General features: G+C 33.5%; 1 protein-coding gene across 7 annotated transcripts in view; it reads left to right on the plus strand.

Moving 5' to 3' along the window:
* Nedd4 (NEDD4 E3 ubiquitin protein ligase) overlaps positions 1-25544 on the plus strand; it is a 125104-nt gene that overhangs the window by 63570 nt on the left and 35990 nt on the right. For all 7 annotated transcript variants that reach the window (XM_015480628.2, XM_048793438.1, XM_048793437.1 and 4 more), the window contains 3 exons: positions 19865-19915; positions 21512-21573; positions 23879-23981. In XM_015480628.2, coding sequence (XP_015336114.1) covers positions 19865-19915; positions 21512-21573; positions 23879-23981 — 216 coding nt within the window. The remainder of the gene's footprint in view (positions 1-19864; positions 19916-21511; positions 21574-23878; positions 23982-25544) is intronic.

Below are 25544 nucleotides of genomic sequence, written 5' to 3' on the forward strand. Positions count from 1 at the left end.
ACTAGAAAGCATCATTGTTATTAAAAAATGAACTTGAATACCACTAGCCAGTAAAGTAGCCAGTAGCCACCTGTGGCTATTAAGATTTTAAAGTAATTTAAAGAGATTTAAATTAAGTTCATTTAAATTATATTTAAGGGCTGGGGTCGTAGCTCAGTGGTAGAGTGCTTGCCTAGCATGTGTGAGGCCCTGGGTTCGATCCTCAGCACCACATAAAGATAAGTAAATAAAATAAAGGTATTGTGTCCATCTACAATTTAAAGTTTTTTTAAATTATATTTAAAATTCAGAACCTTATTTGCATTAGACACATTTCCGATAACACTTGCAATTAGCAGATCCTGCATTGGATACAGATACAGAACATTTCCATGATTACAGAAAGTTCTATTGGAGAGTTCCTCTGGAACATTAGGTTTCAAGCTGCAAAGCACTGATACCCCTGTCACCTGACAGTGCTCTACTCTGTTAAGAAGGAGCCTAAAGCTGCAGTAGTTGGCAGTTGCAGCTGAAGGAGAGGAGCTACATCCCAGTGGCCTCATTTTTCTCCTGCCTAGCTGCCTTGCTTAAAAAGCAACAAAAATACAAGTTTTAAAGGAATCTATGAAGTTCTTTTTTTTTTTTTTTTTTTAAATAACAGTAACCACATCCTTTTTTTCCGCCTGTTATCATCGATATATTATATTCTTCAGTAAAAAAATCACAAGAGTTTTCAACCCTGGGAGAAATCTTAAAAACTGGTTAACACTAAGGTTATATCTCAGTGGTAGAGTGCTTGGCTTGGGTGTGCAAAGCCCTGGGTTCTATCTCCAGCAACACACACACACATTTGTTTATAGATCAGCTAAGCTTACCTTTGATAAGTAACTGGGTAATTGAATTATAAGAATAATTATTTTCTACTTCAGAAACTTTTAAAAACTGAGAAAAATTACTTCAAAAAGAAAAATTGTTAGAGAAAACCTGTTGTCTTACCATATAAAGTAGTCTTGTGAATGTTTAGAGAGAGAGGAAAAAGAAAAACTATTTTGAGAATTATCATTTGATAATTCTTTTATTTGTTATTTAGAGATATTCTTTGGCCATGAACAATTTTTATACATGCTTCTCATAATGTGTTCTTTATACTGAGAATAAGCCTTTGAATGTTTTCATTGATCACTGGATTTCATTTGTGTTTGTTACTATTTTTGATGATTAGGGATAATACTGCTAAAAATCTAATAAACAGATTTTGCTTTTTGAGAGTGTCTTTTATTATAAAATACAAATGAATAGAAGACATCATCCCAACCTTTGACAGAGCAGTCTAGGCAAAAAGGAAAAAGAACGTTATTTAAAATGATTTTCAAAACTACTCTAAGATTTCATCTCACTCCTGTCAGAATGGCAGCTATTTTGAATACAAACAACAATAAGTGTTGGCGAGGACATGGCGAAAATGTACACTCATACACTACTGGTGGGAACTGCAAATTGGTGCAGCCAATCTGGAAAGCAGTATGGAGATTCCTTGGAAAACTGGGAATGGAACCACCATTTGACCCAGCTATCCCTCTCCTCAATCTATATCCAAAGGACTTAAAAACAGCATACTACGGGACACAGCCACATCAATGTTTATAGCAGCACAATTCACAATAGCGAAACTGTGGAACCAACCTAGGTGCCCTTCAGTAGATAAATGGATTTTAAAAAGTAGCATATATAAACAATGGAATATTACTTAGCAATAAAAGAGAATAAAATCATGGCATTTGCAGGTAAATAATGGAGTTGGAGAAGATAATGCTAAATGAACTTAGCCAATCCCCAAAAACCAAATGCCGAATGTTTTCTTTGATATAAGGAGGCTGACTCATAGTGGGGTAGGGAGGGGGATCATGGGAGGAATAGACGAACTCTAGATGGCAGAGGCATGGGAGGGGGCAGGAGGTTAGAAATGATGGGAGAATGTTATGGACATCATTATCCAAAGTACATGTATGAAGATATGAATTAGTGTGAATATACTTTGTATACAACCAGAGATATGAAAAATTGTGCTCTATATATGTAATAGGAATTGCAATGCATTCCATTGTCATATATTAAAAAACTGATTAAAAATGATTTTAAAATATTAGAAGTGATTAGAACTTTGAGGCTGCTTGCCTTTGAATCAAAGTTTGCAGAGGATCACCTCATAAAAGTCAAAGGTTGAAAACTTTGATTAGCCCTGGATTATTAAGAACATTCTACAGTCCACTAATGGACTGTTTAATACATAGAAACATATTTAGTATGAAGTTCAATTGTTATGTAAGTTTCAGATTCAGTTGCCTGTAGGGTGATTATACATGGGATCTGGGGCAATTATCTTAATGATGAGTTAAATAATAACTTCCTACTGTGTGCAGTGCATTGCTAGACCTTGTACCACATGAGAAAACTTAAGAATTATTTTTTGGCTTAAGTGTTCTTAGAATTTCTAGGTAGTGTTTTTCTGAATCTAAGCTCACTTCTTTGCTTTATGAATTTTACCTCTCATGGATATGTTTTTTAAATTATATGTAATAGGAGTATGACATCATGGCTGTAATTTCATGGGACACAAATACTAGAGATTCGAGTATAATATTCTAATCGGTCAAACTATACCCAACTGTGTGCAGATTCCATGTGGTGGATTCCAAGGGGAAGGTGGGAGTATAGCTCATGGCCACTAGAGGGCAGGAAAGGTCAGGAACAGATGAGGAAGGCTGGGACAAGTAGGGAAAAGCTTGAACTCCCCTTGAAAGGAAGAAGACTTCCCACAACTTGAGGAAAACACAGTTCAGTCTGTGGGGCAGGAAAGTCAGCCAATGATCCAGGAGCAAAAACCATCAAATCGGTGAGAAACAGGCAGGGAATCAATAAGCCAGTCTGGAGCCCACCCATTTCCAGGTTTCCCCACTGGTGAATGCTAAATTCAAGGCCAGGTTGAAGAAGGCAGGCAGATTTCAGGGAGTTCAACAAGTCATTTGACCCTCATATTTAGTCCTCCAACTTGGTTGAACATTGTGAAATGGGCAAGAGGAACTTAAAGAGGCTAGTGTCTGAAAAGTCAAGGGAAACCTGATATCATCTTCTTTTGATTTTTTTTATATTTATTTTTTAGTTTTAGGTGGACACAATATCTTTATTTTACATATATGGGGTTCTGAGGATCAAACCCAGTGCCCTATGCATGCTAGGCGAGCACTCTACCACTGAGCCACAATCCCAACCCCTTCTTTTGATATTGTAGCATCTCCTGTCACAGTTGCTGATTTGACACTGTAATGCTAGCACAGTTTTCTTGCTGCTACATTCCTCCTCATCATAGATTACTTTATCAGGTCTAGGTAGCTAGTTTTTACCAAGGAGGGATTCATTGAAACAAAGATATGTCATGGTTTCCCATTAAGTCATGTGATTTCAATTTTAGAAACTCTTTAATAATTTAGAATTTGTCTCTAAGCATTAAATATCTATAAAGGAAAGGCACATTGGGATACAAAGAATGAAACAGATTTCCTTAACCCCTCTCCTATGTATGTGCATTAGCATTTTTTTACACTTCCTTTCCAATTTTTACCCACACTTTAATTGCATGTGCATGCTTGTCAATCATGCAAGACTGTAGGCTCCATAGCATGAAAAACATTCTCCTACACTTAACACAGAGCCTAGCTACAGAAGCCAGTCACTAACATTTATGGACCTCAAGGAATTTACAGTCCAGTTGAAGTAATAGAGAACTGTAATACAGATGTTAAAACAGATGCGGAGTGGGCTGGGGTTGTGGCTCAGAGGTAGAGTGCTCTAGCATGCTTGAGGCACTGGGTTCAATTCTCAGCACCACATAAAAATAAAAATATTGTGTCCACCTATAACTAAAAAATAAATATTTTCTAAGAAAACAGGGTAAAGTAGAAGAAAATTAACAATTTAGCCTCATCAAGAAATTTTTTATTAAAATGTCACTGACCTGGGCCTCATATATAGATAGGATTTCCACAAGCAGAAATGAGAAAGAAATTTTTCAGGAAGAGGAATAGAGTGAGTTCAAGAGGGCAAAATAAAGTACTTGTTTCAGCCTTTAAAGAGGCTTATATTAGTAGATAAGACTGCAAGGTAGATTGGAAAACAAATGCAGAGGGCTTAGAATCCTATGGTAAGGAATTTATAGATTTTCCTCTGCACCAGCATTTTTGAAATGTGTTTCTTACCATATATTTGTAATCTATCCCATAGACAAGTAAATTTGTATACTGCTGCATGCTTTATTTTTTATAATATCACAGTGCACACTAGTAAATCAAAGCTCTTAAAAGTCCTGCAGGAAATAAACTTTTGAACTTGGTTTAACCAATGGTATCCCAATTTTATGACTACCTTTGAACTCTTAATACCCAGCAGATTTATTATTCCTCAGAGCACCCTTGGGAAGATATGTTTATGTAATAGCAAGTCTTTAATTTAGCAAGTCATCTTTTTTAAAAGAGGGTTGCCATAACTAGAAGAATATATTTTTCTTTTATGATTTAAACTAGAAAGAAAACCAAATACATAGATACTTGACCACTTTTGCTTTTTTTTTTTTTTAAGGACTCTGTTCCGTATTATCTTTAACTATCTTAATTTACATTGTGTGTTATCTTAAAACCAGCAACTCCATTTGGAAGTAGGCAAGATTAAAAAAAAAAAAAAAAAGATACATTTGAGTGGCCTGGTTACTTATCTTCAGCTGTTACCAATCATTGTTTACTTTTCCCTGATTTCTCCAAGAATTGCCTAGAGATGTGGTTCCAAAGTGTGGCTAGACAGCTGCACTGATAACACCCCAGACTGCAAATTCTTGGTTCTACCCGGATCTACTGAATCAGAAACTCTGGGTGTGGGGCCCAGTGCTCTATCTTTAAAAAGCCTCTCGGGTGACTCAGACAGTGAAGTCTGAGAACTGCTGCGTGGACTAACCTGCATCTTGAAGCTCAGCGTTACCCAGTAGTAGGATCTCTGTGTCTATTTTCCATAAGAATGAGTATTTTATTTCTGAAAGGAAGGACCTTGTCCTATTGATCAGTTATCCAGCTGGGAGCCTACTGTTCCAGGCTGCTTTCTTCTGCTACCATAGCTTCATTTATCCATTTGAAGTTTATCTTTGCACACTTCTTTGTTTCAAAATTCAGTGTCTGAAATTTTACACATCTCTACTCCTTGGTTTCTCAGAACTAAGGTCACTATATCTTTTACAGTGGTGGCAGACATCTGTGAATTTAGTTTCTCGTTTAAACTGCAGAGATGACCTCCCAGAGAATATTAGCTTCCATCTCTTCAAAAGTTTTCTCTAGTAGCTAGGCAGACACTGCTGGGGGGGGGATGGGGGAGGAGCAGTATTGTAATTTATTAGATCTCAGAAATATGAATCTATTTTCAATCAAGAATGAATATTTTTCTTTCTGGAAGGAAGGGCCTTATGCCTCTTATCAGTTATCTAGCTGTATTTCCTGAGTGAATTTTAACTTTATACATGTAGTCCTCTTGTTATTTTCCTTTGTTTAGACATGAAATTTGAAACAATGGGATAAGCCCCTCCCTTTGTCAGGGGGGAGAGGAAAGTTGAAATAAATGCAAACTCTTTTCTTTTATAGTCATCTAGTTTAGGTGCAAACGATATAAATTGCTTCTAACCATATATTAGAAATATTAAACTTTAATTTCTAATAATTACAAAATTCTAATCATATTTGCTACAACTTCTGATTCCTATAATTCCTCGTCAGCTTCCAATTCCTTCTTTTCTGTAGCATATTTTAAATATGGTTTATATTTTTAAATCCTCATGGTAAATTACAAAAGAAACTTTGAAGCCTATAAAGATGAAGTTGTCAAGGTAACTCATCTGTTTTCACAAGTCTGTGGTGATTAGAAAGTGGAGAACTCCCAAGAAAGTGAACTTCACAGGAAGGCAGCTCCAACTGAAGCTGATACAGAAGTGCCTCTCCTCACTCCCACCCACCTCCTTCTATGAGGTGAAAGCCCTTTAAAGATTCGAGGATTGCAAAGGAGTGTAGAATATTCGGATTCAATTTTCAATAGTGTGAAGCTGTTGTCAAAGAACCAAGTACAGTTTGTGTCTCAGAGTCAGATCTACCCGATAAACTGGCAGTTGAACAAAAATTACATGTTTGGGACATTGAATGTTCTCTTTAAGCAAAGACATCCAGTTTCTAATTACACTATGATCTTACAGCCAGGGATCAGTTTAAAAAGTGTAGCCAATGTGTTCCCCTTGACATACAAAATGATTGAATCAATATGTTTTGAACCTCTAGAGAAATGTTTAAAATAAGCAGATATCAGTGTAAAGCAAGTCAACAAATAAGCAGCAAAGTAGATGTTGTACAGATAGTTTTTTAAGAAAATTTTTTTGTAGTTGTAGATGGACAACATGACTTTATTTTATTTGTTTTTATTTTTATATGATGCTGAGGATCAAACCCAGTGCCTCATACGTGTGAGGTGAGCACTCTGCCACTGAGCTACAGCCCTGTACAAATAGTTTTATTTAATGAGATTGATTTACCTTAACAAGTTACATTAAAAATAATTTTCATAATTATTTTTTCCATTTATAATATTGAGTGTGTAGTATGAATCCATGTGGTATGGACTTTCATACAAAAGATGTTCATTTAAAACAATAGTTTTTACCTGGGCATGATTGTGCACCCTTATAGTCCCAGCAACTCAGGAGGCCGAATGAAGCAGGAGGATCATTTGAGCCCAGGAGGTCAAGCCTGGGCAACATAATGAGACCCCCATCTCAAAAAAATAGGTATTATAGAATTTTGAAAGCAGTAAGTATATGGTCTCTTACTTTAAAAATACTATAAATAAATAGCTGGTATATATCTGTACTCCCAGAAACTGAGGAGGCTGAGGCAGGAGGATTGCAAGTTCAAGGCCTACCTGGGCAACTTAATGAGACTCTAAGCAACTTGGTGAGACCTTGTCTCACAATAAAAAGGGACTGGGGATATAGCTCAGTGGTAAAGCACCCGGGTTCAATCTCTAGAACAGAAAACAAAACAAAACTATAAATGATCCATTCATATAAATTCTGTTTATCTTTTTCAGAGATTCATAGATGTACAGATGTGAAGTTTCTGTTAAAATAGTGGGTTTTCTTCTATTCAAGTGAAGAAAACATTTAACCTCTTATAAATAGTCAAAAAAAAGTTTAAACTTACAAAGAGGTTCTCAGATAGTTTCACTTTTAATGTCTCAGCTTCTGAGTTTTTAATTCTATTCTGGTCGTTTATGAAATAATAACCTGAAATATCTCTTGATCTCTTTGGCTTAATTTAAATAATATGATTAACAATAACTTGAATATACTTATGGCTTCTAATTTATTCAGTTTCTTTTTTATTGCCTGCCCTAGTTCTTTGTTATTTTTAGAATTAATATGTTGTAGAGAAATCACAACTTTTGCACAGAGAATTTGAGTGTGATTGTACAAAGACAATGTTATTAGCACTAATTAACATATTAATGCAAATGCCAGCCTCTTGATCTTGCTCATATCTTTGAAAGAGAAGCTAGCTTAAATTTCTTTTTTCTTTTTTTCTTTTGTACTGAGAACTGAACTTAGGGCTGCTTAACCACTGAGCAACATCCTCAGCCATTTTTTATATTTTATTTAGAGATAGGGTCTCACTGAGTTGCTAAGTGTGTCACTAAGTTGCTGAGACTGGCTTTGAACTCACAATTCTCCTGCCTCAGCCTCCCAAGCTGCTGGGATTACAGGCATGTGCCACCGTGCCTGGCAAGGTAGTTTAAATTTATATTTGCTTTTTGGCTTACTTAGAAAACTATGTTTGACATCCAATTGATCACTGAGATATTTTGATTTCAGGTTAAATTTATCTTGAAAATATATGCAGAATGCAAATGACAAACATAAGTTTATTGAGTGATATTTATAATGTGAAAGATTAGAAATAATATAAATATCTGTTAATAGGGAACTAATTAAATAAATTTTGGTAGTTTTCACAACGTCAAAACATACAATCTAAATTAGGTGAAGTATCTCTGAATGTGTGGATAGTGGACAAAGTCTTAGAGATAAGGGCAAATGGAAAAAATGCAAGACTAGAGTTCCATCTTGTTAACTGCAACATGTTATTTGCATCGTGTATATGGTTTTTATTCTTTTAATGTGTCCTTTCACATTATGTAATAGCTACTTATATAAAATAGTGAATAATTGCTAAAATCGGACTTAAGAAACATATCACCAATATTGACTAAGTTGTTTTAAATTTTTAAAAAAGTGTGGTCTCTTATGATTTATTGAGCTACCATGGCCTCAAGTTACTTTTATCCCAGCTTTTTCAATATAGCCCATTAGAGAAGTTTCAAAAGGGAAATGGGAGAAAATGTGATTCAGAAGAGTCAAATGCTTTTAATGTGTCAAAGTGATATAATACAAAAATTAAGTAACCAGAACCCTACCCATCCCAAATTGGTGGTGGTTGTTGTTGTTGTTGTTGTTCTGATATCCATTCTGGTATAGAATAAAAAAAAAAAATTCCTGTTAAAATCATTGGCAAACAAAGTCACCATTATTTCAGTTACTCCCTGGCCCTAGTCAAAGAATGGTAATAGTATTATAAATATGGTTTTACCAAAACAAAATGTTTAGAACAAGAAGAACCTACTATGAAATTCTTGATTCTGTTAAAACGTAGAGGTGCTATAACATTCAAAGTATCAGATTCTTTGGGAGTCTAGAAAACCTAATGGTGCTCTCCCTTGGAAATGCCATAGGAAGCCCACAACTGCTAACTCATAATTTTGGTGCAAAAGCAAACAGTTCCAGCAAGGTCTCAAAAAAAAAAAAAAAAACTCATTGTAACTTATTCAAATAATACATGGTGCAAAGTATCAGTTTAAAGCTTTTGACTAATCCAAGTAAAGGAATATTAAGGGATTGTAAATAAGGAAATGTCCATTACTAGATCGTCAACTTGTATATGTAAAATAGGGTAATTTATTGACTTGTTTTGGTATTTTGTGTGCCTTAGATATCCATTTTAAAATGTGGGGGTTTTTTTGTTTTGTGTTGTGTTGTTTTTTGAGCCTAAGGTTTCTTATAAGTATATAAATGATTGTTTATTGCTTCAGCTGCTTAAATAAGATATTTTCTAGCATTCGACTATCAGGAGTACACCCTTGTGATAACTACATTTTAGATTTTAAGCCTTAGCTCCCATTAGAAGTTGTTTCCTCACCAGATATAATGGATAAAACTTTATGTCCCTTAATCCATCCATCCATCTACCCATTTTCCCAGTACATACTTATTGAATGCCAGCAAAATTTAAATGTCACTTTTGTTTTTCTTTGAATCATCATCTATGAAATGGTAGAGTTGAAGAATTAAAATCCTCAATGATACTTGTAAATATATTTTTAAAGAAATAGCAAATTACATTCAAAATAATCCATGGTAGTATATGTGTAGTAATTCAAATAAATTTGTTTTTATCTTTAACAAACTTTCATAATAATCTAAACTTAAACACCAATATTGATTAAAGGGAGTAGTGGGATTTGTGAATCTAGTTATAGTTTGCCAAAACAAGTACTGAAAATGTCCATTTTAAACTAAAATGTTTCCAGTCCATTGTTGTAATTAACATCATGAATGGAGAGTGCTCTTTCTCCTGAAGTGAGAAAATAAATTGGTTTGAATGACATTTTCACTCATAAAAAAAAGAAAAAGAAAAAATGCAAGATGCATAACAGCATGTCAAAGAAATCTGAAGTTATACTCACACAAAAATATAACAGCACTTAGGACAAAGTAGGGGTGGATAGGTGGAGGCTAGAAATCTTGTGTTTCTTTTCAGATTTTGTACTTTGTGTATGTGTTACTTATGGTTTAAGATTACTTTTAATAAATCGCCCTAATTACAAAAGTGCTGATACCTAAGTCTGAAAACTAAAAAAAAAAAAAAACATTATACTATATTTTTAAAAAAATTTTTTAAACATTGATGGACCTTTATTCTATTCATTTTATTTATATGCGGTGCTGAGGATTGAACCCAGTGACTCACACATGCTAGGCAAGCACTCTACCGCTAAGCCACAATCCCAGCCCACAGTATACTATATTTAATATTTATATATAAAATTTATTTTTATAGATTAAAATGTATGATTAAAACAAAAGGTTGACATTATAGCAGAAAACTTTGGGGTATATTGTTGAACTCTGGTTGAGAAGTGACTCTTCCTTTAATACTTTACTTTATATGATAAGTTAACCCCAGGATTTAACGGAAACTGTTTGTAAAGCTAGGTATTCCTCAAAGCTGTGACACTTTAACAGTTTTTAATATTCTGATTTTTTATTGTATTGTAGTCTCTTAAAGCAGAATATTCAGCTTCTCAAAGTTAATAACAACTTATCTTTCTGAAGTTAGAGCTTTTGTAATTCTAATTGAACTTTTTACCAAAAAAAAAAAAAAAGACTTTGGATTTTTCTCTTTTTATGTTCTAAAAAGTATTTTACCCTGAAATTCGTGTCATTAAAATATTTTTTAAAGTATTATTTACTGACCAAACTGTGCCTGCACCACATGGTTCTGTTTAAAACTACCTGGCATTCTAAATTCTCACATTTTCAAGCATTCTTAAGTAACTTATATTTCACCAAATGCAAATTTGCTTTCTGAAGTAATACAGTTCAAATGTGGGAAATAACTCTTGTAAAGAAATGCTTGATATTCAGAATTTGGAACAATTGGTTGGCGAGGGAAACATTAATGAACATCACAGACTGACTTGCCTTCATAGGAATGAATTTAAACCTATAACTTTTACTTTGTCAATGGAAAAAGAGTCTCTAATTGTCCTATATTTATAGCAACCATATGTCCCAAACTTCCCAGGGTACTTCCCAGTTTCATATTCTTCATCTCCTTCTCAGACCGTACATGTTCATGTTTTTAGATTGGAAAATATTTTGAGGATCATTTTGTTTTACAAAATGCTAGGAAACTCATTACAGGATTCATTTGTTTTAAAAAAGGAAGATAATGTGTTGTCAAAAAATTTTTTTTAATATTTTTCTTTAGTTGTAGATAGGCATAAAGACTTTATTTTATTTATTTATTTTTATGTGGTGCTGAGGATCAAACCCAGTGCCTCATACATGCTAGGCTAGCACTCTGCCTCTGAGCTACAAACCCAGCCCCCCAAAAATATTTTAAATGCATTTTTATATACCTAGAGGCACTTGAGACAAGAAAATTTTTACTGTGTGGGATTTTTTGTTCTGTTTTTGTTGTTGTTATTGTTGTTTTATTTGTGTGGTTTTTTTTTAACAAATACAACATGGAGGAATAAAAATGGGACTTCTTAGGAAGATGGGACAAGTTTTCTTTCTGTCCCTTGGTGACCCAGCATTGTCTCTGCAATGGAAACTGAAGCCATAAGGCAAGTGTATAAGTTATGAGATTTTAAGGAACAAAGCACAATAAGCTCATGAAAAGATGTTCAATATCATTGACCTTCAGTGAAATGCAAAGAAAATCCCAATGACATTCTACTTCATAGCTACTAGGAGAGAGATTCTTACAAAGACAGGCCAGTATCCATGGGGAGAACTTGCAACCCTCATGCAAGCTGATAGAAATATAAGATAGTGCATCCACTTTAGAAAACAGTCTGGCAGTTCTACAAAAGGCTGAACAGAATTGCTGTATGACCCAGCAATTCCACTCCTAAATATATACACAAGAGAAATGAAAACATATGTTGGCCCAAGAACTTGTACTCAAATGTTCTTCATAGCATTATTTATAATAGCCAAAAAATGGAAACAACCCAAATGTCAATCAACTGATAAGTGGATAAATAAAATGTAGTACATTCATACTATGTAATATTCAATAGTAAAATAGGAATGAAATATTGCTATTTGCTATAATGTGGATGAAACTTGAAAAATATTATGGTAAGTGAAAGAAGCAGTCATCAAGGACTGCATGTTACATAATTTCATTTATGTGAAGCGTCTAGAATAGACAAATCCATAAAGACAGAAAGTGTTTGGTGGCTGCCTAGGACTGAGGGAAGGGAAGGAAATAGGGAGCGACAGCTAATGGTTATGGGTTTTCTTTCTGGGGTGATGAAAATGTTCTAAAATTGATTATGCTGATGGCTGCACAACTCTTGTGAAAATACTCAAAAACATTGAATTGTCTACTTTAAGTGGATGAATTTTATCTCAATAGAGCTGTTATTTTTTAAAAAAGAATCTTTTGTACGTTGGTTGAGACATTCTGTCTTACAATTTCAATAGCAGTGGTTCTCAGCCAGGGATGATTTTGTCACTCAGGGGACATTTGGCAATGCCAGAAGATATTTTTGGTTGTCACAACTGGAGAAGTGATGTTACCAACATCCAGTGGGTAGAAGCCAGGGATCTTGCTAAACAGGATCAGTGCACAAGTCAGGTTCCCCAACAAAAAATTATTTGACTCAGATTTTCAGTAGTGCACAAGTTGAGAAACCCTGTTCCATGCCTGTGTTACTCTTGTGATATTTAACGATAAACATACTTTTTAATCACATAAGGTCACAAATTATCAGATGTGTTTCCTAAAGCCAAGGTTCTTCACTAAAACTGAAGAAGAAAAAAAAAAGTCTTTTTTTTTTTTAAACCTGGTTAACCCTAAACCTAGGTAGATAATTCAATTAACCAAAATATTTTATTCTTTAGTCATCCCAGTTGAGAGTTCACTATTTTTTATTGTATTCACTTATTTACTAATAGCTTCTTAAAGACCAGATTTATGAAGTATAGCATGTACTTGTGATAAAAACTGGAATAAAGTGGCACAGCATATGTTTAACATGCCCAAGGCCCTGGTACAATCCCTAGCATAAGAAAAGAAAAGGAAAGAAGCATATCATAACACAGTCCTCAAAGTATCATTATCAACCAACTTGTCTGTTTCAAAAATTCTCATCAGTTCATCTTCTGTCTCCATCCATACTCCTTTTTCGGTATATATCTGTTTGAAATAGCCACAGATTGACCCAGGGAAGAGGGAGTAGGGACACCATTACAGACTCTAGCATTTCAGATATACAGTATTGGATACTTAGTGTGTGCTGGATATTTTGCATATATTATGCAAATGAGATATGATATAATTGTCTCATTCAATTCTCCGGAGTCCCACCAAGTTGACTTGCTCACTCCTGTTTTTCTGGGCTACACCAGTCATCCTGGTCCAGTCTGTACTAGGAGTCCTGTAGATTCTATACCGAGGCTATGTGGCTCCCCATCATTATGGGAATCCTCTTTGCTTCTCTGCTGTCTTGAATCCCCTGCATCCCCCTTATCATGGTGTACTCACTTGTTTTGGTGAGTCTGTCCTCTGTTAACTTCCCGAGAACAGCAGTGTCTGAAAATGTCTTTATTCTACTTTCAAAATGGAAAAAGAGTTTCACTGGGTATAGAATTCTATGTTTGAAGTGTTTTCTTTCACCATTTGGGAAGAATTATCCCTCTATTAGTTTTGATATGATCTGTTTTATATCTTGTGCAGATTTTGGAATTTATCTCTGGTGCTGTAAAATGTCTGATAATGTACCTTGCTGTTTGTCTTCTTTTGTGCTTTTTTGCCTAATATGTAGTAGGACCTTTAACTCTCAAAATTCATTTCTTGGGTTTTGGGAAAGGTTTACAGAATGCTTCTTTGATAATGTCCTGCCTTCCCCCCCGCCACCTCTTTCTGGAATGTCTTATTTAGACATTTAAATAAATTATATTCTGTAATTTCCTTATCTGCGGATCTTATTGCCCATTCTTTTGTCTTTTAGTTCTACTTTCTAATAATTTTTAACAGTATCTTTCATCTCTATCTTCATATTTCAGTTTTATTTTCTAATTTCTAAGAGATTTCTTGTTCTTTCATTTTTTTTCAGCTTCCTATTCTGTGTGACAGTTGTCTTATCTTCTTTTGTCTCTGAGAATATTAAGTATAGTTTTTCTAAAGCATTTTCCTGCAGTTGGAATTGATTCTCCTTTCTTTATGTTGGTTTAGGTCTCTGTTTTTCACATTAAAATCTTTTCTTAAACATTAAGTAATCCATAGCTATCCATAATGTATAATATTTCAATATTTATTGGAAGCTTTTTATTTATATGTAGCCATTAACTAGAGGACTTTACTTTGGGATGATCAGGGAGAATTCATCTTTTCATTGGAAGACTTACAAGTTTCAGTATCTGTTCATCTTTCCATTGGATTCCATTCTTATAGGAATTTCCTTTCTTAAGAAGCAAGGAAAGGCAGCAGAACACAACAGACACTAGTATGGCAATATGTAAATCAATGGATGTGTAACTGATGTGATTCTGCAATCTGTATATGGGGTAAAAATGGGAGTTCATAACCCACTTGAATCAAAGTGTGAAATATGATATATCAAGAACTATGTAATGTTTTGAACAACCAACAATAAAAAATTAAAAAAAAAATTTCATTATGTGAAATTACCACACTGAAGTTTTGTGAAATCATACTTCTGATTAGAATTGTCTATTTTTGAAAATTCATGGTAAGTCCTACACATAGTATAACCTGTCTAAATAATAGAGAATAAGGCCTTATTCTGGAATAAAAAATCATACTGAATAAATGGCAAAAAAATATTAGCATGGAAAATATATGATAGATGTGTAAGAGTTTTTACATATACTTTAAAATTATATTTGAATATGTGCTAACAACTTGTACCTATTTAAACCCATTTGCTGTTTCTTTTGGGTTGATTTTCTAGTCTTATTTCAAAGGAAAAAAAACTGTTAGCCTCTTTTAGGCAAAAGGATGTCATTTCTATTATGCTTTCCACTTAAAAATGAGTTTCTATCCATGGAATCACCAAAATTGGTCTGTCTTCTCTGAAACTATTTTTTTTTTTGTTGTCTATTTAAATAAATATTAGTGGAATCTTCAGACATATATATGCACTTAATAAATCTGTATCATTCTACACATGTTGTTTTTCTTTAAAATTAACAAAATACATTTGGCTGAGTTCTTACCATAAAAAAAAAAGAAGAAGCAGCAGCATACATTTGACTGCGGGTATTGTAGGAGCCAAGTGAATCAAAAGAGTTGAAGGTGGGCTTATTGTTTAGTGTTATGGACTTTCACTCTTCTCCTTTCTCTCTCTCCCACTGCCATCTACTCTTTCTGTCTCCCTGTTCTATTTCTTCTATAATTCATGTAAATACAGTAAGATAGCATGTACACTTTTGTGTCTGCTTTTATTATAATGTACATCTTCAAGATTCACCCATATTATTTTGTGTATCAGTTCATTTCCTTTTATTGCTGAGTAATTTTGGGGGGATTGGGTGGGTATCAGTGATTGAACTCGGAGTCACACAACCACTGAGCCACGTCCCTAGCCCTATTTTGTATCTTATTTAGAGACAGGGTCTCACTGGGTTGCTTAGCACCTTGCTTTTGCTGAGGCTGGCTTTGAACTCGCAATTCTCCTGCTCAGCCTTCCAAGATGTGTGCCACTGTGCCTGGCTTGCTGAGTAATTCTATCATAGTTTCATCTGCTAAAGGACATCTGGGTGTTTCCAGTTGAGGGTATTATAAATAAAACTCTGAGCATTCTCAAATGTGTAATTTAGAAGATATTTGTTTTTATTTCTCATAGGAAATTAGCAAGAAGTAGAATTTCTTGGTTATAGTATATGTTTAACTTTATAAGAGAATTCTGATGTTCCACACCCTCACCAATAATTATGATTGTCAGACTTTTAAGTTATAGCTATTATAGATGATTTTGACATAGTACCACATTCTGATTTTTCATTTCCTAAGTGACTAATAGTAATAAATCTTTCCATGTACTATTGACGACTCACTTATCTTCATTTTGAAATATCTGTTCCAGTTTTATGCCCATTTTAATTGGGTAGTGTTCCATATTTATTGTTGATTTATAGGAATCCTTTATGAACTGACCCCTTTATTATTATGAAATGTCCCTCTTTATTTGTGGCAGTACTTCTTATCATGGACTTCAATTTGTCTGATATTATTATAGCCTCTCATTTTCTAACATTTACTGTATATCTGATATATCTTTTTTATACATTATGAAAAAATTGTATTTCTAATTAAAGTTTATCTTTTAAGCCTAAAGGCAATAATCACTTTACACGTTGATAAGTAGTATCTAAATACCATTCTCACTGATGGATCTGGAGACTTATTCTAAGTGAAATAAGCCAATCCCAAAAAACCAAAGGTTGAATGTTCTCTCTAATATGCAGATGCTAACACTGAACAAGGGTGGGGGAAGAGAATAGAAGTTCATTAGATTAGACGAAGGGGATGAGGGGAAAGGGGAGGATGGGAATAGGAAAAACAGTAGAATGAATCAGGCATAATTTTCCTGTGTTCTTTTGTAAATACATAACCAGTGAAACTCCACATCATGTTACAACCACAAGAATGGGATCCTAATTAGAATAAGTTAACTTCATATATGTATAATATGTCAAAATTCACTCTACTGTCATGTATATTTTAAAAGAGCAATGTTTTTAAAATGTAAAAAAAAAAAATACCATTCTCAGATAAAGTTTATCAGGGTCCTTAGAAGAAATGAATGATTGCAGGACAGGGCTAAAGAGAGTATGGAGCATCTTAGGGTGCCAGAAAGTTGGGAAGTGCTAAAAAATGATGAGGATAGGGGCTGGAGCTGTGGCTCAGTGGTAGTACACTTGCCTGGCATGTGTGAGGCACTGGGTTCGATTCTCAGCATCATGTATAAATAAATAAAATAAAGGTCTATCAACAACTAAAAAAAAAAAAAAGATGAGGATATATCAGAAATACACAAGTACTAACTTGAAGTAACTCACAATGGCCATATCTAGGACAACTTGATTAACAAAATAAGTGGCAATAGTAGATTATATTTCAAAGGATAAAATAAATATTAATAAATATATACTGATTTAAATAAGTAATTAAATATGTAAACGAGAGAAAGGGAGAAGTTCTTTATTTTAGCAGAATTCCAGTTAGCTAATGAAAAAAGGAATAGTGGAAATGGTAGAAATAGATAGAACATCACCATTTGGTGGGCACCACAGTAATTATTATACATAAGATCATTAAGAGATGTTAAGGTTTGTGGGGAAAAGTATGATAACAAATGAGATGTTTACACAGCTGTGAAGAATTTTTCCCACAAGATGCTATTAATTACAAAGGGAAGATGTTAACTTTTGAAAACCTAGCAGACAATACCTTAACTAAATGATCAAAGTTAGTATTATCAGTGGGACATATTGCCATCATGTGCCTCGTGATGTAATGCACTGAGAAGAACATAAACATTTTATGATATTCTTGCTAAAAGTGCATAATTTAAATTCAGCCACAAAGAAGTATTAAATGAACTCAAATTGAGGGCCCTTCTATACTATACAGTACTATAGTACTCTTCAAAAATGGCAAGATTATGAACGACAAAAAAGACTGAAGTATTTTCGGATTAAAAGAAACTAAGGAAACAGGACAACTAAATGCAATATGTGATTCTGAATTGGACCCTGGATTAAAATTAGTGGGACAATTGGTGAAAATTGAATAAGTTTTATAGAGTAGTGAATGGTATTTTCATTATATCACGGTTAAGCTACCAACATTTGTGGAAGCTGGGTAAAAAGCATATGGAAATTCTTAGCATTATTTTTGCAACTTTATATAAATCTGAAATTATTTCAAAATGAAAAATATTTAATTTGTTTTTATTTTAGTTTCCATTTTTTCTGTCTTATTTTGGGTTAATCAGGTACTCATTATATTTCATTTCTTCCTTTGACTCTTTAACTCTGTAATCAATTAATGATTAACTTACCTAAATCATACTACTTAATATAAAATTTAAGATGATCTTACAAAAATATAGATCAGTTTATCCACCTATATTTTGTATAGTGTTATCATTTGTATTACATATAGGTATATTTTAAACCCATAATATGTGATATAGGTTTTCTGTAAATAACAATTTGTTCTTTAAGAGATTGAGAAGATTGTTGTTGTTGCTGTTTTTAATTTACATTTCTCCCTTTAGATCTGAATTTCTGTCTGGTGCCATTTATTTTCCACCTAAGAAAATTCCCCTAGCATGTTATGCTCATGACAAAAGTCTTTATATTCTTTTCATTTAAAAAAAATTTTTTTTAGATACAGAATTATAGGTATCTTTTTTTAAATTTCAGCACTTAATAGATGTCAATCTATTGTCTTCTGGCTTCCATTGTTTTGGATGAGGAGTTATCCATCACTTATTGTTCCCCTGTGTATAATGTGTTATTTTTATCTGGCTACTTCCAAGATTTTCTCTTTATCCTTCAACATTTAATAACAATGTACCTATTCATGTTTTCTTATATTTATACTACTTTAGTTCATTGAGTTTCTTAAATATCTAAGCTTGGGTTTTTTCAAATATGGGAAAATGTTGCCTGTTTTCTTTCTTTCCTTTTTTTAAAGAATATTTGTATGTCTTACTCCTCCTTGCCACTGCCCTTTTTCTGGGATTCCAGTTGCATACACATTACACTATTTTAAATTTTTTTTCATAAATCCTCTTTATTTTCCATTTTGGGTGTTTTTTTTTTTTTTGATACATCTTTAAGTTCATGTAACTTTTCCTCATTCATCTTTAATTATATGTTAATCCTATCTACTGTTTTTTTATTTCATGTATGTAGTTTTCAGTACTAAAATATACATTGCTTCATTTTAATAGTTTTCATTTTGTTTTATTAGATTGTGTATCTGTTCATTCATTATGACCTCATTTTCCTTTTAAGTCCTTAATATCCTTATAATAGCTGATTTAATTTGTCTGTCTGCCCATGCCAAGATCTGAGTCATCTTGTGGTTGATTTCTATTGATTACTTTTTCTCTTGATACTAGGTCATATTCCTCTACTTGAGATATTGCCACATTTTTTTATTATATACAGGACGATATATAATAAAGACGGTGAATTTTGTTATCTTTCCCTGAAGATAAGATTTTTGTTCTAGCAAATTAACTTAGCTGAACTCCAAATGTGGTCGCCCCTTTGGTGGACGTTGACTAAAACCTGTGTTCAGTCCTTTCAGCCTTGCAGCTGTTACCTTTCACTTGTGTGGTTCAGGAATAAACTAGGGATTTGGGTACAGTTTATACATAAATATGAAAGGCTCTTGTGACTTCTTTTTTCCTGGGATTATTTTTCTCACTTCCAGTTTAGCTGTTAACACCAAATTTGTTCTTCTGACTCCTCAAACCAGTAACATTGTAGATTTCTGCTTAAGTTCTAAGCACTTCACACCATATGGACTGTGAAGTTCTACCAGGTGACAAGCAATATAAATATGAAGTCTGCCTACTGCAGTTTCTTCTTTGAAGGATTGACATTCCATTCTCACACCTGCCACCCAAGTTTCTGCTTGTTTTGGGTCATTCTATCATGCTTTCAAATAGTTGTTTTTGTTTGAGCATATAATTATCTGTAGAAGGATTAATTTAATATATGCTGCTCTGTGATGACCAGAAATTGTACCTCATAACTTTTAATTTTCAGTCCTCCATTGATGCTACATAGGATTAAACAACTAGAACAACAAAAACACCACATTTTCTGTGAATGTGGCAATATCTCAACAAAGCCTTCTAAAGGAATTAAACATATTACTGATCTTTTTTTTTTTTTTTCTTTCTTCTCTAGACAAGAGATGATTTCCTAGGTCAAGTGGATGTTCCTCTTTATCCATTGCCGGTTAGTATAGGTGTCCATGATTTAGGGTTTTGTGTTTATTATTTTTAATTTAATAAATACTTATAATATACACAATATATAACAGGTAATGTTATAATTAATGTGACTATTTTATTTATAAAGTATAAACTTCTTTTATTTCTTGAGTGTATGGATTTTCTGAAAATTTATCTCAAATTTTCATTTCAATTTTCTCTTTAGTATTTCCTTATATGAATCCTAATTAGAAGTAGAGCACCATTGAAGTTTGTTGGCATCATGAAATCATGTTTAAGGAAAAGCAATTTGGAAATATCCTTTGGAATAATTAGAGTAGGGAAAGCCCTAGGTTCACAGAAGGAAACTAAGATACTTTAAAACAATGTAAACCTGAAACACTGAGAATCAGGACTCAGAATATAGCAATGGAGGAAAACAGATTTCGGAAACCAAGTGTCGGATATGGAGGTTGGAGGAGAAGCAAAAAATAAAGAGAATACAGGTTGAACTCGGAAAATAAGAATAGTATCTAGAATAGAAAAGAGAGGAGAAACAGTCATTTTATTTTGAAATACAAGGAATTTGTTATTGGACATGGTGAATTTCAGTAGAAAACAGGAAATGTAAAGTTTAAATTGGACTGCTAATAGAAATATAAAAATAGGACTGGGGTTGTGGCTCAGTGGTAGAGTGCTCGCTTTGCACGCATGAGGCTCTGGGTTCAATCCTCAGCACCACATAAAAAAATAAAGATATTGTGTCCATCTACAACTAAAAAAAAAAAATTAAAAAAAATATAAAAATAAACTATGTAGTGAAAAGGGACTGAAAGGATCGAGGGTTCTCACTGTCCAGGTAATAGCAAAATCTGAGATTAATTAGCTCTCCAAATAAGAGAGAGAGAGCAGGAAGAGACTGCCCCAAACTGAAAATTAGTTAATATGGGTGGACAAGAAGAGAGAGAGAAGACAGACAAGAGGAAAATGCAAAAGAACCAAATGAAATGATCTATGAGAACTTAAAAGGAGTTTTGAGATGGGGCGGGGGGGCGGTGGAGGGGGTAGTTAATGATGCAAAACACAGAGTAGGCAAGGGTAATGAAAACAAAGGGCTGTAGAACTTTGAAATAGAAAAAAGAAATTCTTTACTCTGTCAATTATTTGAGATAGATATTGGCTATGACCTTTAGAGATCATATCTTTCAATAGTGTATTTAATCCAGTCTGACTTTCCAGGCTGTTTATTCTTTAGTTCTGGAATTGTCTCTGTGATCTAGCCAAGTCAACCTGCCGACATGGTACCCATTCCCTATTCCTACTGGGTGCCCGCCTTCCAACCACTCTGTCATGCTGCCCCACTGCTCCTCTTCTGCTCTGCCTTGGGCTCCGTAGCCCACCTGCCCAGCCAATGTTAGGCTGAGTTGTGATGCTGGCTGTAATTCCCATCATGCAGGAAGGTGAAAACACTGTCAAATTACAATTGTAACCATTTAATAAACAAAAACTACTTTTTCTCTCTCTTAACTATGCCTGAGGTCACACTTCATGAATTTTCTTGAAAAGTACATAGTATTTTTGTGTTATAGATATATGTTGAAAACTAACTGTTTTATTCTAGACAGAAAATCCAAGAATGGAGAGACCATATACGTTTAAGGACTTTGTTCTTCACCCAAGAAGGTCAGTAAATATAAATTTATAGCATACATTGTTTTTTTTTTAATCTCTGTTAAACCTTATAGTGGACTTTTTGAAAATTTAGGATTTAAACCCTTGTAATTTTATATTAATAGTATTGAAAGCATTATTATCATTTCTGATTTAAAAGTATTATATGCACATTACAAAATTTTTGAAGATATAGAAAAGTAATCACATCCCTTTGGGAAATATTTGTTCTCCTAATATTTTTCTGACTAGAAGGCTGAAATTTGGCATTTTATATCTTACAGCACATGTAATTTTTGTCATACTATGTTATAAAAGCATGCACAAAACCAGTTTCAGGAAAAAAACTATGTTTTGCTTAGGTTAATTTTTTAAAAGTATTTTAGAAGATTCAAGTATTTAGGGAAAAATAGCATGAATGAACACAAATTTAAAATAGCATATTCCTAATTCAATTTTCTAAGCTGAATTGCTTGATTTTTGTCAAAATTTTAAATTTTATGTTGTAAATAAACCCCCTTTTGATCTTCTGTACCACATACTCAAGCAAAACCCAGTTAAAACATATGTGTGGATTTACTGTCAAAAAGGTCAAAGTACACCAGATAAAGGACATCTGTGAAAACAACAGTATTTAGCTTGTTTTTTAAACTAGAAAATGCATTTGAAAAAATGCTTTATTGAAACATAGTAAAAGTTTGCAATTGAAATGGTTAAATTACTTTTCATAATATAAATATTAAAATAAGAGAGAGTGCTCTAATATTGCTGATTTTTACTCTTTAAGTCACATATTTAATTTCTGTAGAAGTATAGAATATAAATCTCTTCCTCTAATTTTGGGACCAGTTGTAACTTATTTGAAAGTTCTTCTTGTTTGATTGCCCTAGTTGCCTACTTTTCAATGTGTCAGATGTTTTTTAGTATTTTTTCTTTAAACAAAATTATATCTTCTGTATATATTTGATATGATTGCAAGCCCAGAAGAAATTTATTCAAATAGAAAATGTCCTACATTTGTTTGAATCCTTATCATTTGTTTGGTAAGTCAAATCCATGGTTTGGTTTTATTTTTTGGTTGGAAACAAATGAAGTACAATAGAAGTTTTTCAACAAAACATTATCTAAGTACATTTTCTGTATCCATCATTTGTAACAGCAAGTCAGAGTGTCCACACCCCCCTTAACTGTAAATGCACAAGCCATGTTGGTGGCCTTGGGAAGAAGAGTAAGAAATTTTACTGATCACTTCAGAGAAGAACACTTAATTTATCAAATCCATGAGAAGTGTTCAGAGAACAACTAAAAAGATTAGGAGAGACACAGGACTGGAGGGAGAGGGTATATAATCTCTCAAAGATGGAATAAAGAATTTGGACTCTTATCTAGAAAAACAGGATAATTTGTTACATAACTGATACCTGTGAAAATCACCAAATATATATATGTGTGTGTGTATGTGTGTGTGTGTGTGTGTGTGTGTGTGTGTGTGTATATATATATATATATATATATATATATATATATATATAAAACTGTATAGAAAGCAAGGATTGACAAGGGTTTCTTAAGTAAATCTTAGCATACTAGAATTGTGAGACTAGATTAGTGTTAAGTCTTACGTTCAAAACTTCCCAATATGTGCAAAATAAAGCCTAAAGTTCTCTTATATTGCATGACCTTATCATCTGGACCATTCCTGCCTCCCACACTCTCCTTTTGTATCCTGTAATCCAGCCAAGTTCAGTTACTGCCTTTTCCTGAATTTTACCCCAGGTTTCCCATCTATTTCCTGGTTCTTGATCCTTCTCTCCATTCCAGAGGCCATTGCCTCTACTGCCCCAAATCAAAATCCTTCACACTCAGCAACTTAGCAAGGCCCCAAGCAACTCAGCAAGACCCTGTCTCTAATAAAATATTTTTTTTAATTCCTGGGGATGTGGCCTGGTGGTTAAGCATCCCTGAGTTTAATCCCTGATATATATATATATATGTATATATATAAAAATATAAATAAATTCTTCCCAATCTTTCAGCCTCAACTGAAATGCCAATTTCACCAATTTCACTCTGAACTTCTCTCTACTCCTCCACTTAAACCTCCTTAGCATCTTTTATAACATAACAGTTATTCGTTTGTGTGTTTCCTTTTTTCCACGATCTCTTCCTTTCCTAGATATTTCCTGCATTAGAACTTGCCTTTGAATATCCTCTGGTAAATCCCCTAATAGCCAATAGGTATTCAATAGATTCATTAAATGAATGCTTTTTTTCCTTAGTGTTGAAGTTTTGTGAATACTTCTTTTCTTTTCTACAGTCACAAGTCAAGAGTTAAAGGTTATCTGAGATTAAAAATGACTTATCTACCTAAAACCAGTGGCTCAGAAGAAGATAATGCAGAACAGGCTGAGGAATTAGAGGTGAGATTTTATAAATATTTGGTTAAACTAAATATATAAATATATCTGATTTCTTATTTTAATATACCCTAAAGAAAAATAATTTATTCAATGAAATTAATGTGTGCAATTACCATTATTTACCTGTATTATTTATTTCACCTAAGCATTCATTAACAATTTCTTTCTTCTAAGGATACTTCAGTAGAATGAATGGCTATTATCAATAGTCTTCTTAAAGGTTAGGGAGTAGAGAATACAATGTTTATAAATGAAAAACATTTACTGTAACTGTCACGAACTTTCTAGTTTTTCAGTTTTCTAAAACCATGACATATTCTCCTTTAAGAACATAATTTAGTATTTGTAAGTTAAACATATGCACATTTTGGAAAGACTCTTAGCTAATAAGGAACTCTTTTATGAAAGACATGTAATTCCTGTTACTTTTCTTATTATGGTGGGGGACATCATGAGGGAAGTAGAGTCAGGGGAGAAATCAGTGAGATAATAAAAAGGTATGTTTATTTGAGACAAGCGGAATTTAACTGTTTTCATGGATGAAAGGAAAGTCCAAGTCAAGAATGTGGATAGAGCTACATGCCTCTGGGGCTAATGAAGAGATGCAGAATATGTATTTGGAATAGAAGGGGATTTGGAGACTGGAACCCCAGTGGCAAGCTCTGCCACTAACCAGCCTCATGATCCTATGAGGAGCTGACCTTCTCTGACTCTTGGGTTCCTCATTCACAGAGTTATACCAGATAACCCCTAGAGTTTCTTTCAGTAGAAAAATTCATGATTTGAAAAGAGGACCAAAAAACACCTGCTCCTTGAGGTCCATTTGAAAGGCACAATCCATCAAAAGGTGACATCATTCATTCAACATATACAGAAAACACATGGTAAATTGCTTCAGAAGTTTCTTTTTCCTTCCTCAGTCGTCACCTCTTTGTATGAGGTTCTGCTTTGGTCTCTGTAAGAACTGTGAAGCAGAGGGGCCTCCCCAAGGGCTGGGCTCTACCTCATGTGCTCTTGAGTAGGCAGTGAATTTGCAACAACATTTTCTGGGAATATTTTGAATGCAGTCATGAGATTTGCTTTTCAGGGGGAATGTATAATTATAGAAGGAGAGAAATTTTTTTCTTTACATCATAAATCAAATCCCTAGTTTGGTGATCAAAAAATTTGTTATTTTCTCAAGTCTATATTCATTTATTTGATTATCTTTTTTCTCATTTTTCTCTGATTTTTTTCATACAACAATTATTTTTAAAGTTTTCAAGGTATTTGTTGGGTAGATGTTTGTCTACCTGCCATTTGGGTACCCAGGACATCTTGCATGATGGAATTCTGTTTGAAATAGAGGATGTCTGCTGTAAAGAAAGAAAATTATTTAGTAACTTAAAAAGATTAATAACATTTCATTATTTAGTAACCTACTCCAAGTTTTGCCCACACACACATATCATATAGGTACCCTGTTCACAGTTCTATTCTGTTTCATCTTGTGGTCTCATGTCTCAGTGTTTGAATTCCCTCAGAAGGCACCTTGTAATTCAGGAGGTGTGAGCATGTAGTTTA

This window comes from Marmota marmota, unplaced genomic scaffold (assembly GCF_001458135.2).
Source record: "Marmota marmota marmota unplaced genomic scaffold, marMar, whole genome shotgun sequence".
Taxonomy (NCBI): Eukaryota; Metazoa; Chordata; class Mammalia; order Rodentia; family Sciuridae; genus Marmota; species Marmota marmota.